At 38.5% G+C, this 13,695-nt stretch overlaps 1 protein-coding gene across 2 annotated transcripts in view; it reads left to right on the forward strand.

The window, feature by feature from the left end:
* The window catches only part of LOC149812018 (Tetratricopeptide repeat (TPR)-like superfamily protein), a 228,728-nt gene that overhangs the window by 77,541 nt on the left and 137,492 nt on the right, over nt 1-13,695 (forward strand). The window contains exons 7-8 of one of the 2 annotated variants that reach the window (XM_089993921.1): nt 4,878-4,889; nt 5,054-5,119. In XM_089993921.1, the coding sequence (XP_089850047.1) occupies nt 4,878-4,889; nt 5,054-5,119 (78 nt within the window). The remainder of the gene's footprint in view (nt 1-4,877; nt 4,890-5,053; nt 5,120-13,695) is intronic. The other variant, XM_089993922.1, reaches the window with a different exon arrangement.

Raw genomic sequence — 13,695 nt, forward strand, 5'->3', positions numbered from 1 at the left:
GCGAGCCCCTGCTGACTTGCTGTCAGCGGACTCCGAGGAGGCAGGGGGTTGCACCCCTACCCTCATAAAGCGAGGGCAAGCAGGGTTGCGCCCCTGCCTGACAAAGTAGAAGAGAGGCAAGGGCAGAGCCCCTGCCTGTCAGCAACGAAGGGGAGGCAGGGGGCTTCGCCCCTGCCAGACGACATACAAAGAGGGAGGCAGGGGGCCTTGCCCCTGCCTGCCGAAGAACAACAGAGGCAGGGGTGATGCCTTTGCCTAAAGAGAGAAAAGGCACAGGGAGGGGGCTCGACCCCTCCCCTGAACGATGAGGGCACAGGGAGGGGGATTGACCCCTCCCCTGACCAAAAGAGGAAGCAGGGAGGGTTCGACCCTCCCCTGCTGTCAAAGGGAGCAGGGAGGGGTCGACCCTCCCCTGCTGTCAAAAGGGAGCAGGGAGGGGTTGACCCTCCCCTGCTGAAAGGAGACACAGGGAGGAGGGGCTCGGCCCCCTCCACTGTCAACACAAGGAGCAGGGAGGGGGCTCAACCCCTCCCCTAAAGTAACACGAAGCAGGGAGGGGGCTCAACCCCTCCCCTGCCGATCAAAAGGGCAGGGAGGGGGCCCAGCCCGTCCCCTGTCGATCAAAAGGGCAGGGAGGGGGCCCAGCCCCTCCCCTATCGATCAAAAGGGCAGGGAGGGGGCTCGGCCCCTCCCCTGCCGATCAAAAGGGCAAGAAGGGGGCTCAGCCCCTCCCTGCCGATCAAAAGGAACAGAGAGGAGGGGGCGAGCCCCTCCTCTGCCGATCAAAAGGGCAAGGAGGGGGCTCAGCCCCTCCCTGCCGATCAAAAGGAACAGAGAGGAGGGGGCGAGCCCCTCCTCTGCCGATCAAAAGGGCAAGGAGGGGGCTCAACCCCTCCCTGCCGATCAAAAGGAACAAAGAGGAGGGGGCGAGCCCCTCCTCTGCCGTAACAGGAGGCAGGGAGGAGGGGCTCGGCCCCTCCCCTGCCGTGACAGAGGGAGCAGAGAGACGAGAGAGGTAGAGAGGAGAAAGAGAGTGGCGAACGAAAGAGGGGGAGGTGCGTACCTGGTGGTCGCCGACGGCGGCATCGTCGGCGTCGGAGGGAGGTCGCAGGTGGCGGCGGGTCGGCAACGCAGAGGAAGGAGACGAGAGAGACCGAGAGACGAGAGGGGGAAGGAGGTTTCCAGAATCTCCCCCCTTCGTCGCTGCGTGCTTTTAAAAGCACGCAACCGACTTGTTTACCCGGGTCGGATCCGGCCCGGATCCAAACATAATTTTTTTTTTCCGATTATTACACTATCTTACTCCAGAAGGCAAGACAATGTGGTGGAGATACCTTTTCTGGGTAGGATAGAATTAGAGGAAACATAAAATTTCGAGGCCAATTCTGATTCCCTTGCAGCTGATTCTGAGCACACAAGTCAAGAGTCTTATCCCTCTGAACCTTCTCCTCTTCAGCTACATTGTAGCTCTAGGGTGTCTGTTTCCCCTACTCGTTTTTTATCCAATGAATCTTTCTCTCCTCAACATCATGTTTTTCTTGCTTTAATTCACTCTTATCTCGAGCCTAGTTCCTATGTAGAGGTAGCTTCTAAAGAGGAGTAACAACAGATAATGGCTGAGGATTTGGGGGCTCTGGAAAGAATGGATTCATGAGACCTTGTAGATCTTCCACCTTGTAAGAATGTAGTGGGGTGCAAGTGGGTATACAAAGTTAAGACTAAGGCTGATGAATCAATTGAGGGGTATAAGGCAAGGCTTGTAGCTAAGGGTTATGTCCAATGATTTGACATTGATTTTGTTGAGACTTTTGCTCTAGTGGCTCATATGACTACTATAAGGACTTTGCTTGTAGTTGTTGCTATTTGTCAATGGGACCTTTGGCAGTGAGATGTGAAAAATGCTTTCGTAAATGGGGACTTGAAGGAAGAGGTTTATATGTAGTTGTCTCAAGGATATTCAAACTCTCAGGGTCATGTGTGTAGGTTGAGAAGAGCTTTGTATGGGCTCAAAAAAGCACAACACACTTGATTTTAGTTTAGCAATGCAGTAAAATCTCTTGGTTTTGAGTAGAGTTATCATGACCGTGATTTGTTTGTATCATATTCCAAGCATTAGAAATATATATTGCTTTTATATGTTGATGATATGATTATCACTGGCGATGATGTGTAGAAAATTGTGGACACAAAGAAAAGTCTGGCTACCATATTTGAGATGAAGGATCTGGGATATTTGAAGTATTTCCTAGTTTTGGAAGTAACATACTCAAGAAGAGGGCTCTATTTGTCTCAACATAAGTGTGCAACATATCTAGTGATGAAGGCTAGACTTGCAGATGACTATAGTAGAGTGACTACTCTTATGGAAGCAAATGTCAGGTTGAGAGGTACTGACGGTGAGAAACTTGAAGATCCTATGTTCTATAGGCAGCTTGTGGGTAGTTTGATATACTTAACTATCACTAGACTTGACATCACATATGCAGTGGATGCAATTAATCAGTTTATTAGTGCCCCCACCACGGTTCATCTGGCAGCTTTGCTTAGAATAATTCGGTATGTGAGAGACACAGTATTTTAGCATGTTCTTTTCAGCTTCATCCTTTACAGATATAGCATATTGTGACTGAGATTTTAGAGGATCAACTAAGGACTAATTTTCAACAATCTGTTTCATATTTTTCTTGGTAGTTCTTTGATATCTTCGAAGAGCAAGAAACAATGTGTTGCTTTGTCTACTACTGAGTCAGAATACAGAGCCATGGCACATGTTACTGCAAACATCATTTGGATAAGATGGCTTCTTGAAGAGCTTGGAGTAGAAGTTTGTGGAAGTACCTCCTTGTATTGTGACAACATGACTGCAATTCATATTGCAAAAAATCCAGAATTTCACCAGAAGCAAGCATATTATGATTTATTGTCACTTTACAAGGAAAACTTATAAAGATGGAGCTATTTCATTAGAGCATGTGAGCTGAAAGAGCAAGTTGCTGATATATTGACCAAAGTTTGGCTTCTACACACTTTCAACCCTTTCTTTCCAAACTTGGGATGATTCCGTTACAATCATCTCAACTCTGAGGGGGAGTGTTGAGAAGTGTAATATTTGTATGTGCTCTTTTGTGCTACCCTCTCCATGTTGTACATGTATTATTTAATGAGGGGCATTTTTGTATTTATGTATGAGGTTAGAGGGACAACAAATTTTGTCTTCTAGTGTAACAAAAAAGGGGGTCGTTCCTTTTATGTAGTGTAACTCTTTATTCCAAAGCTGATGAAGTTTCTCTTCTGTGACTTCTTTGCTATTTCTCTCATGGTTAGAACTTTATTGACTTGACAACTCGCAGAGAGAGAGAAATGGTGGGGGTTACAGAGAGAGAGAGAGAGAGAGAGAGAGAGAGAGAGAAAGAGAGAGAGAGAGAGAGAGAGAGAGAGAGAGAGAGAGAGAGAGAGAGAGAGAGTTACGAAAAGGCTCCCTCTTTCTTTTTATAACAATAAACAAAAAATATCTCAACATCCCCTCTTTCTTCTCTGTTTTTCTTTAAATTTCATTTTAACCCTTCTTACATTCAAAATATCACATTCTTTTGATATATATATATATATATATATATATATCCTGTGTCCTGGTACACTCTTTTGAAATTAATGTGTCGTATCCTCTGTACCTGTATCCATGTGGCCTAAATGTCTTATCACCATTCGCAGATGTTCTTGGCAATTTGCCAAACAATTTGAATATCCTGAGAGATTTTGAAAATTGTGGTGTTTATTGGTAAAATCTCAGAAAAGTATCAGTTTATTAAAAATATTGTAAATAAATATGTAATAAAAATGCTGGTAAACATAAAAAAACATAAACGGGTGGATAAGATATTACCTCCGGGATAGTCACTAGCTTGTGTTTGTACATGGTTTGTTTAGTAGGAATCGACTTTTGGATCATCCGAATGTGACGTGTGAGCAGGTTTTCATAAGATTTCAAAAATCAACGTCCCAAAACTTTCATATGGCCTGGTTGAGTGTATCTTTTGTGTGCACCCACCTTTCATTCCAAAACCTCTCTCTCACTCAATCTGACCTCATATATCATATATGTATTCGAGATGTTTTTTATTTTGCTAGGGGTCACGATGAAAAAAAGATGTGACCCCTAGCAAAAACAAACAGAAAAACTGAATACGTATATGATATATGGGGTCAGATTGAGTGAGTGGTTTTTTGAGCGAAAGGTGGGTGCACATAAATGATACACTCAACCAGTCCATATTGGATCATGCTTTTTTCAAAGTAAAATCACCATTTTTTGAGCCCTAACATTTTGATACATTGTAGGTGGTTGATTTTTAAGCCCTTTAACTTTCTTCTTACACATCCCAATCACACGATCTGAAACCCATTTTTTACTAAGAAAAACCATATAGATCATATATGTAGTTTTTTTTTGGCCATTGACATTTGATTGTGTAGTCCACGATGGGTGCACAGCTACACATGGGTGTAGACCTACCAAATTTTCTATATGTGCATATGTTTGTAAATTTGCCTGCACATGTGCAGATGCATGTGCATATGTGTGGGTTTGCATGTATGTCATTGTGGTTTCATCAATGAAATAGGGTGCTATCTTTCTAAATTATTCTTGTTTTGTTGGGTGTACGGTTAGGAATGACTGAGTATTTTGATATCTAGATGGACTATATCATATGCCATCTTCATAATATAGTTCCATCAGCATGCACTTTTCTTCTGAGAATAATTGTTGTATTTCTTTGTTTGGAAAATGCTAGTAATTAACAAAAGTGAGCTTATTGTACTTGTTCACAACTGACGTTTTTTCCTCTTTTTCTACCTTTCCATGGCTCATTCTGCAGCGGGCTTTGAAGGTAAGAAGACCTGGGTTCTTAGTCAACTTGTCTTATTTTCATTTTTTTTAGGAGCATTGTGCTTATGTTGTATACAATCTTAAATCATGATAGGAATATGAATTAATTTATCTTGAATATGTATTTGTTTCCATGGAGCATTATTCTCTTTCATTTTTTCATAGATAAAGGGACGGGTGCTAGGTCTTGGAAGTACAGACTATGCCAATACGTCGTTTCATCTCGGGAAGGTAGCAACTATCTCAATAATTCCAGTATTTTTATCAGAACTAACATACACTTGCATGGTTTGTACCTTGATATGAGGTGTTTAAATGGTTTATATCCTTTAATGATGAGGTCTTTCAACAACATGATTTCTGTCTTTGGTTAGGTATCCTATTCTATTTTTGCTGTTCATGAAATCCCCTTCTTTTTAGAAATTCATCTTTCTTTTTTATAATGAAGTAACCATAGAAAGCAATCAGTTGAGGGGATCTACGATGCATGTAAAGATGCGGTGGGCACCTTTTGATAATTCAATGTTTGGGATCCGATTATCCTCTTGTTGTTGTGTTTATCCTCTTCACTTGCACTGTCTTATTGGTTTCCATATGTGGATACCCCAAATTTTACTAGAATCATTTTTGAAAAATGTCAACCTTGTTTGCTTGGTCCATGTAACGATCCCAAACTAGCCTTAAAAAATTTTGCAATTTTTTTTATTTTAAAATGAATAAATAATTTTAAAACATTGTGGAAAGATGTCCCAGGGATCTAGGGCACATTACTGATTTAATATAAACAACTCAACAATCATTCAATTCATAAGATAAATCAAACCATGAATTTATAATGAATTGAATTTAATAAAATAATCCTCATTTAAAGTTCAACAAGTTTCTCGCAAAATAAAAAACAACAAACTCTGTCAGAATCCGGTCCATTCACCACTGAGCTTTAATACCTGAAAAAAGGTTTTTAAAAATAGGGTAAGAACTGAAGTTCTCGTATGAAACCCTCTCGAAATTCAACAGTAAGAAAATTAACATAAATCAAATCAAACATAAGTTTAAGAGAGCTCTACGAACATCACATATTCAGAATAAGATTGCAATATAAGCAATTTAAATGAAATAATCAACAATCTCATGCTAAATTAATCATTTAAGGATGCATGAACCAATGCAACATTCATGAATAACTTTTTAACTTTAATTATCAGGATTGCTTTTGCATGCATGTCCTAACTTAATGCACACAATTAAATTCTCACCTATATAAAACCCACAGATACTCAAAACGGGCCAAATTTCTGAGACTCAAGGCAGTTCCCAGTGATATCTTATCATACAATTTGTATTTTATTAACTGAGTCCTATACATGTTCCTCAATCGATGTCAGGAATCAACACCATCAATCAAAACATTAGGAATCAATACCTAATGTCAGGATGACATTGAAATCAACATTCATTGACGACACTTTCTCGGTATACCAATAAATGCAGCTAAGTCTAACAACACTACCCCCAGGCAAAGTGGCAGGAGTTCCCTACAACCGTTGCCGGGAACACAAACCACTCATCGGGTTCTTAGGGAAAACAATGCCCACGACGTTTAATATCCTCACGGTCTCCCATGACTGCCATCCGAGGTTCTCACATTTTTAGAGGGTCACCAAGGAAGAAAAATTATTACATAGTTTGATCTTTTTTACCATTCTTAATCAACTAAAAGTTCTTTACACAAGAACAATTATGCAAATCAACGTGCAATAACAAATTCAGGCTTTTACCTAGTCAATTTCAACAATGTAATTAATTTAAACGCAGTATAAAACAGTTTTGCAATGCATTTAGAGCTTGCTGTTTCATGAGCAACATATGCACCTCGCCTCCAAAGGCTCATTAGTGGTTCATACATAACCACTACACAATTTAATGTAATCTAAATGACATTACAAATTTTCGGTGAACAACAATCACACATAGATATTTGCATTTACGATACAACATCAATGCATATTCATAGCAAAATAAATAAATTCACATTGAAACAAACAATTCAGTTTTACCATGCCTGTAACGACCCCAACTGACCCTCGTAAAAAAATAAAAATAGTGATTTGTTTTTTTAAACATTTACGAAAACTCTCCCAAGGATCTGGGGCACATGACTGATTTAATATACCAAACCACAAATCATTCCATGCATTGACTCAATTGAAGTAATACATCAAACTTTATTAATTTAATCAATAAGTTAAAATGTCTAAGAATATCAAAATCGTCTATATCCAATTCATGCCATCCTATTTGAACTCAGACACTAGTCACAAGCAAGGTTGTTAAATGCGATGAGGCGAAGCGAGGCGTTGAGCCTGCGCTTCGCCTCTGAGGCGTACGCCTCTCACAACTGGTATGGAAGTGAAGCGGTGGGTGGGGAGGCAGGGAGCGGCGGATGAGCAGTTGGCCAGCACGTGGCGGTGGATCCACCGACACTTGGGGTTAGCACAGCCGGCGAATCGGGCGGAGGAGGAAGACTTGGGGATGAAGGAGGGGATTCTGGAGGTTGATGAGGGGCAATTTGCGCATCACAGCACGCCTCAGTACCTTGAGCGTGCGCCTCGCCTCTGAGGCGTACTCCTCTCACAACACTGGTCACAAGTCTCGCAGCCTCCAGCTAGCCAGTCCAGAACATCATTGAGCATCTATGTTTGTAAAACAGTTTTAAGAAAACGAGTAAGAACCGAAGTCCTCATACGAATTCCTCTAAAAATCAAACATTAAAAGAAATAACATAAAAAAATTCATGCATAATTTTTAGAGGAATATCACAAGCAACAACTTACCACAATCAACTTACCATTCAAGCATTCAACTAAATATCACGTAGAATCAAATATGCAAAGATGCATGAACTAATGCTGAACAGTAAAGTATGCATGATTTAATGCACATGCATGAATAACTTATTAAATTATTTATCAGAGTTGCTTTTGCATGCATGTCCCTATTAAATGCACACAAATTTAATTTTCATTTTTTTTTAAACCAGCAAATACTCAAAACAAGCACAATTTTCAAAGTTCGAGTTAGGTTACCGGTCTTAGCTTAATACATAATTTATATTTTATATACTGGGTTTCACACTTGTTTCTCGACCGATATTAGGAATCCTCACCTTCCATCAGAATATTTGAAATCCTCACCTAATGCCGAGACATTAATGGAAATTCTCAACCACTGATGCCATTTTCTTGGTATACTAATAATTACAGCTGAGTCAACAACACCGTCTTCAGGCAAAGTGGCTGAAAGCTCTATAAACCGTGGTTGGAAGTTGAACCACCATATCGGGTTCTGGGGTACAATCGCACACGGAGTTTTAGTGCCTTTACGGTCCCTTATGATCGCCATCCAATATTCCAACACTATGGAATGAACACAAAGGAAGTGATTAATTATACTGTTTGGTCTCTTTTACCATTTCAAATCAATTTCAAGTTCTTTACGCAAGAACCGTTTTAAAAATTTTCATGCAAAAGCAAACAATTTTGGGCCTTGACCCTCACAATGTAACAGTGTAATTAAATTTGAAAAACCAATAATTTTTAGAAATAAATTTTGTAATGCATAAATAAAATCAACATTTAGAGCAACACATGCTCCTGGCTTACACGGCCCACAATAGTTCACATCTAACCACTTACATATCTCAAAAATGATTTATGCAAATTGTAAAAATTTTAGTAAACATGAAACATACACAATTTCCAAACATGTTCACAATGCACATTCAAAACACCAAAAAGAATGCACATTAAGCCAAGTACATACACATGCAAATACAATGCTTGCATAACACACCATTCATGATAAATTTCATGCATATAATCAACCAAACATGCATATGATCACAGTCATGCAAACATCAAATTATTTTCAGATTCATGCGTATGATATGCAGAATTGCAAACTGATCAATGTAGGATCAGATTTATATATCAACTCAGAAAATACATATTCCATAATCATGTAATCTTCATGTATGTAAATCGACTATATAGAAAATTTTCAAGTGTCGATCAAATTTATGTATACACTCAAATCATGTACACAAATCGGAAAAATAGAAAACATTATTGTGCAGGTCCGATTCATGTACATGACATGTATCGACCATAAGAAGACTAACCACAGTTGATCCGATTCATGTTCATGATCAAAATCGTGTGCATGTATCGACCAGTCACAAATATCATCATCCGTGCTGATTCGTAAGTTAACATATTCACTTCTGGGCTGATCTATGTACACAAGCATAAACAAGTAAACAATCTGCTGGTCTGATCCATGTACATGACCAGAATCATGTACATGGGTCGGCCAGACATATATAATCATGTAAAATATGATCAGAATCATGTACATGGGTCGGCCAAACCAAAACAAACATGTAACCAACATGCTGGCTGATTCATGTATATGATCATAATCATGTACATGTGTCAGTCAAACCTGAAATAAACATGTAAACAACATAGTGGCTGATCTATGCACATGATCACTATCATGTACATGGTATAACTTGAGAAATTTATAGTTTTTAACCTTTAAATTCGAGTGAAATTCAGGTTAAATTCAGAATTGAAATTCAGGTATGACCACCATTAGATCCGCCTCGGAATGTAGATCGTGTAGGTGACCTGTTTTCGAATTCGGATTACGGTTGACTCAAAAAATGTATTTTTAAAAAATGATCGATCTCTATTTTTAAGCTTTTTGTGGATTGGATCGGACTGAATCTACTCCATTTGATCCATGTTAATATGTATCTGGACTCAGTTCATGATTCATATTGACTAGGATCTGGTCTACGTTGGGATCCATATGGATTTGGATCCTAGATCCAAATATGAATCCATGATCCATCCATGACAATTTTAAAACTACTTTGAATTTAAAGTTTTAAAAACAACTTTAGATTAAAATAAGGATGAGGCAGAGTTCTACCTGTTGCAGAACTCTATCCCATGAGGATCTTCCACAGCGGGTGTCTCCCCTTGGAATATTCTTTAGGTATATTAACTTGTGGGTTCTGAGACACACCCAGACCCTGTTGATGTCACCTCCTATTTAATTATTTTCCCACGATTTTAACGATTAAATATAAATATATAATTTAAAAATTATATTTTATACATTTAACAATCATGAAAAAATTATGAGATAATACATTGCCAACCGGAAATCCAAAACTTTTATGACCATTCCGATTCAACATTTATTAACTTCAGATTTATCTTACAATTCAAAACGGATCAGATTTCACAATTTCAGTAGAAATCAGACCTTTATAATGCCCTACCCAACTTAATTCACAAGAATTGGATGTGCATAAGTAAAACAAATGTTGAAACAAGTCAATGAGTTTAAAAATCGTTTCAACGATTCGTCACAACTCGGATTTTCGTTTATAAAAATCCCAGATTTATAGGTGTTATAATAACAAGATTGTTTAGGATAGGTTCAGATTCACATGTTAAACTTCAAGTCAAATCGCAATTACATGCAACTGAAGTCTTTTTCTTGAAATTGCAAATTTAAATTCGATTAGACAAACATAGTTTTAGTTAAGACGCATAATCAGTTTTTTCATACCTTAAGTTTAAACATAGGTTTAAACGAAAATTCAGGTTTGTTCAACAAAAAATCCAGATTTATTAAACTCTGATTAAGCTTCCTCAATTCAGTATGAATATGGATCACACAATGAAAAAGATTCAGGACAGACATGAAGAATTGAATGAACATATCATGATATACGAATCAGACTGTACAGAAAATAAAATTGAAAACATATGCTGACGTCTAAGATAATCAGATGCATGTCCACGGTTCACATTTTCTGAAAAACTCAAGTCGTGCATATTTATAAATAATTTAACTAATCTGCCTATGCAGACCCAATACAATAGCATGCATGAATAGATCTAATATCCATCATGCAAGAGCAGATTTATTAACTATTATGCATGAGCTGATTTAACTAATCATTCATGTACAAAGCGGAAAACTAACAAGCACATACTGAACAAGTATGATTCAGCGTCAGCATAATCGATTCCTAATAAAAGAAAACTGATTATGATCAGTTCTGAAAACAGCTCAAAAGGGAATATATATACCGAGGGATATATATATATATATATATATATATATATATATATATATATATATATATATATATATATATATATATATATATATATATATATATATATTGCCGGTCCCAAGCCTGGATAAAGGAGGAGGGTTGCGGTAGGCCAGTGACAGCCAACATAAAAACTTAGTCATACCTTATGAATATGAACCAATATGAGAATTTCGTTGGGGCATTCCCTACTGAGCGACGCGTTGTACTCTATAGGCCCGGAGGCAGCGATAAATGGGCAAGGGTTGCTAGGTCGTCGTCCGGAAGCGACGCGTCACACCGGCGCCCGGGTGTGGTGTCAAATAGGCAAGGGTTCCCTCACTTTGTTGGACGGGTGGGGGTAACAAAGTTAGTCCATGACCATAAAATTAGGTTAGCCACTTGGAACATAGGGTCTTTAACTGGTAAGTTGGTAGAGTTAGTAGATGTTATGTGTAGGAGAAAAATTGATATTTTATGTCTACAAGAGACCAAATGGGTAGGTGAGAAGGCAAAAGTGATAGAACCTCGGGGATATAAGATTTGGTATACAAGAATAAATAGGAATAGGAATGGAGTAGGAATTGTTATGAGTCGTGAGTTTATAGATAATGCAGTTGAGGTCCGTAGGAAGGGTGACAGGATTTTACTTATTAAATTAGTATTAGGTACGAATATAATTAATATTCTTAGTGTTTATGCACTTCAAGTAGGTTTAGATGATTCCATTAAGCGTCAATTTTGGGAAGATTTAGATGGAGTAGTACAAGGGATATCTTATGAAGAAAGGCTTTTCATCGACGGTGACCTTAATGGGTATGCAGGCATTAGTAGGGATGGACTTGAGAATATCCATGGAGGCTATGGTATAGGAGAAAGAAACGAAAGTGGAGAAAGGATTTTAGATTTTGGTTTGTCCTATGATATGATCTTAACAAACACTTGGTTTAGGAAGAGAGAGTCTAACTTAGTAACATTTAAAAGTGGAGTTAATACGAGTCAGATAGATTTTTTCCTACTTAGAAAGAGAGATAAAGGTTGTTGCATCGATTGTAAGGTTATACCGGGAGAAAGTATAGCTACACAACATAGAGTCTTAATTTTAGATCTTAGAATTAGACAATGCCGCAAAAGGAATAGACATAGGATAGATCCTAGAATTAAGTGGTGGGCACTGAAAGGAGCTAAAAAAGGAATGTTTGTAGAGCGGGTAGTTAAGGAAGTTGATTGGTGTCTCGAGGAGGATTCAGAATCTATGTGGAATAAGATAGTGGGTGGCTTGAGAAAGGTGGCTAAGGAGGTATTGAGTGAGGCTAAAGGTGGTGCACCGCTAGGTAAGGATACATCGTGGTGGAACGAGGATGTCAAATTAGCTATTAAGGTTAAAAGAGAGTGTTATAGAAATCTAAGTAAGAGTCGTGTTAATGAGAATTTGGAGAAGTATATGATAGCAAAGAAGGAAGCCAAAAAAGTAGTTCGAAGCGCGAGGGATAAGGTATACAAGGAGGTTTATGACAAGTTGGATACCAAAGAGGGCGAGAAGGATATTTATAGGCTTGCAAAGATGGGAGATAGGAAATCGAGGGATTTGGGTATGATTAGATGTATCAAAGATGAAACACAAAGGGTTTTAGTCAAAGATGAGGAGATTAAGGAGAGAAGAAAATATTATTTTGATAAGCTATTTAATGAAAGTCATGCTCAGGATCTTGGAGACTTCTCTATTCCTTTTCATGAGATGAATCATGACTTCATGCGCAAGATTCAAAAGAAAGAAATTGCAGAGGCTTTGAAGAAAATGAAATCAAGAAGGGCAGTTGGCCCAGATGGTATACCTATCGAGGCTTGAAAATGCTTGGGAGAAAAAGGTTTAGAATGATTGACAAATCTTTTTAACAAGATTTGGCGTAAAAACAAGATGCCTAATGAGTGAAGGAAGAGTATTTTGGTGCCTCTATATAAGAATAAGGGTGATATACAAGATTGCACAAACTATCGTGGTATAAAACTCATGAGTCATACTATGAAACTTTGGGAGAGGGTGATTGAGTCTAGGTTAAGGAAGATTGTCATGATATCGGAGAATAAATTTGTTTTATGCCTGTAAGATCAACTATGGAAGCTATACATCTTCTTAGACAACTTATTGAGAGAAATAGAGAGAGGAACAAAGATTTGCATATGGTTTTTATTGATTTGGAGAAGGCATACGATAGAGTACCTAGGGACATTCTCTGGTGGATAATTATGAAGAAAGGTGTTTCTCTCAAGTACATTAGTATAATTAAGGATATATATGAAGGAGTAGTTACCAATGTCCGCACTTGTGGAGGGGTGACAACCAATTTTCCTATAACGGTTGGGTTACATTAAGGATCTGCTTTAATCCCTTTCCTATTTGCTATAGTGATGGGTGAGCTTACAAGATCCATTCAAGAAAATGTGCCGTCGTGTATGTTGTTTGCTGATGATATTGTTTTGATTGATGAGTCTAGAGCTGCGGTTAATGCTAAGTTAGAATTATGGAGACAGACATTGGAAGCAAGAGGTTTTAACTTGAGTAAGAGTAAGTCAAAATATATGGAATGTCGGTTTAGTAAGCAACGAAGTAGTGATGAGAGTGTAGTGA

This window comes from Nuphar pumila, chromosome 17 (assembly GCF_984573655.1).
Source record: "Nuphar pumila chromosome 17, dmNupPumi1.hap1.1, whole genome shotgun sequence".
Lineage (NCBI taxonomy): Eukaryota > Viridiplantae > Streptophyta > Magnoliopsida > Nymphaeales > Nymphaeaceae > Nuphar > Nuphar pumila.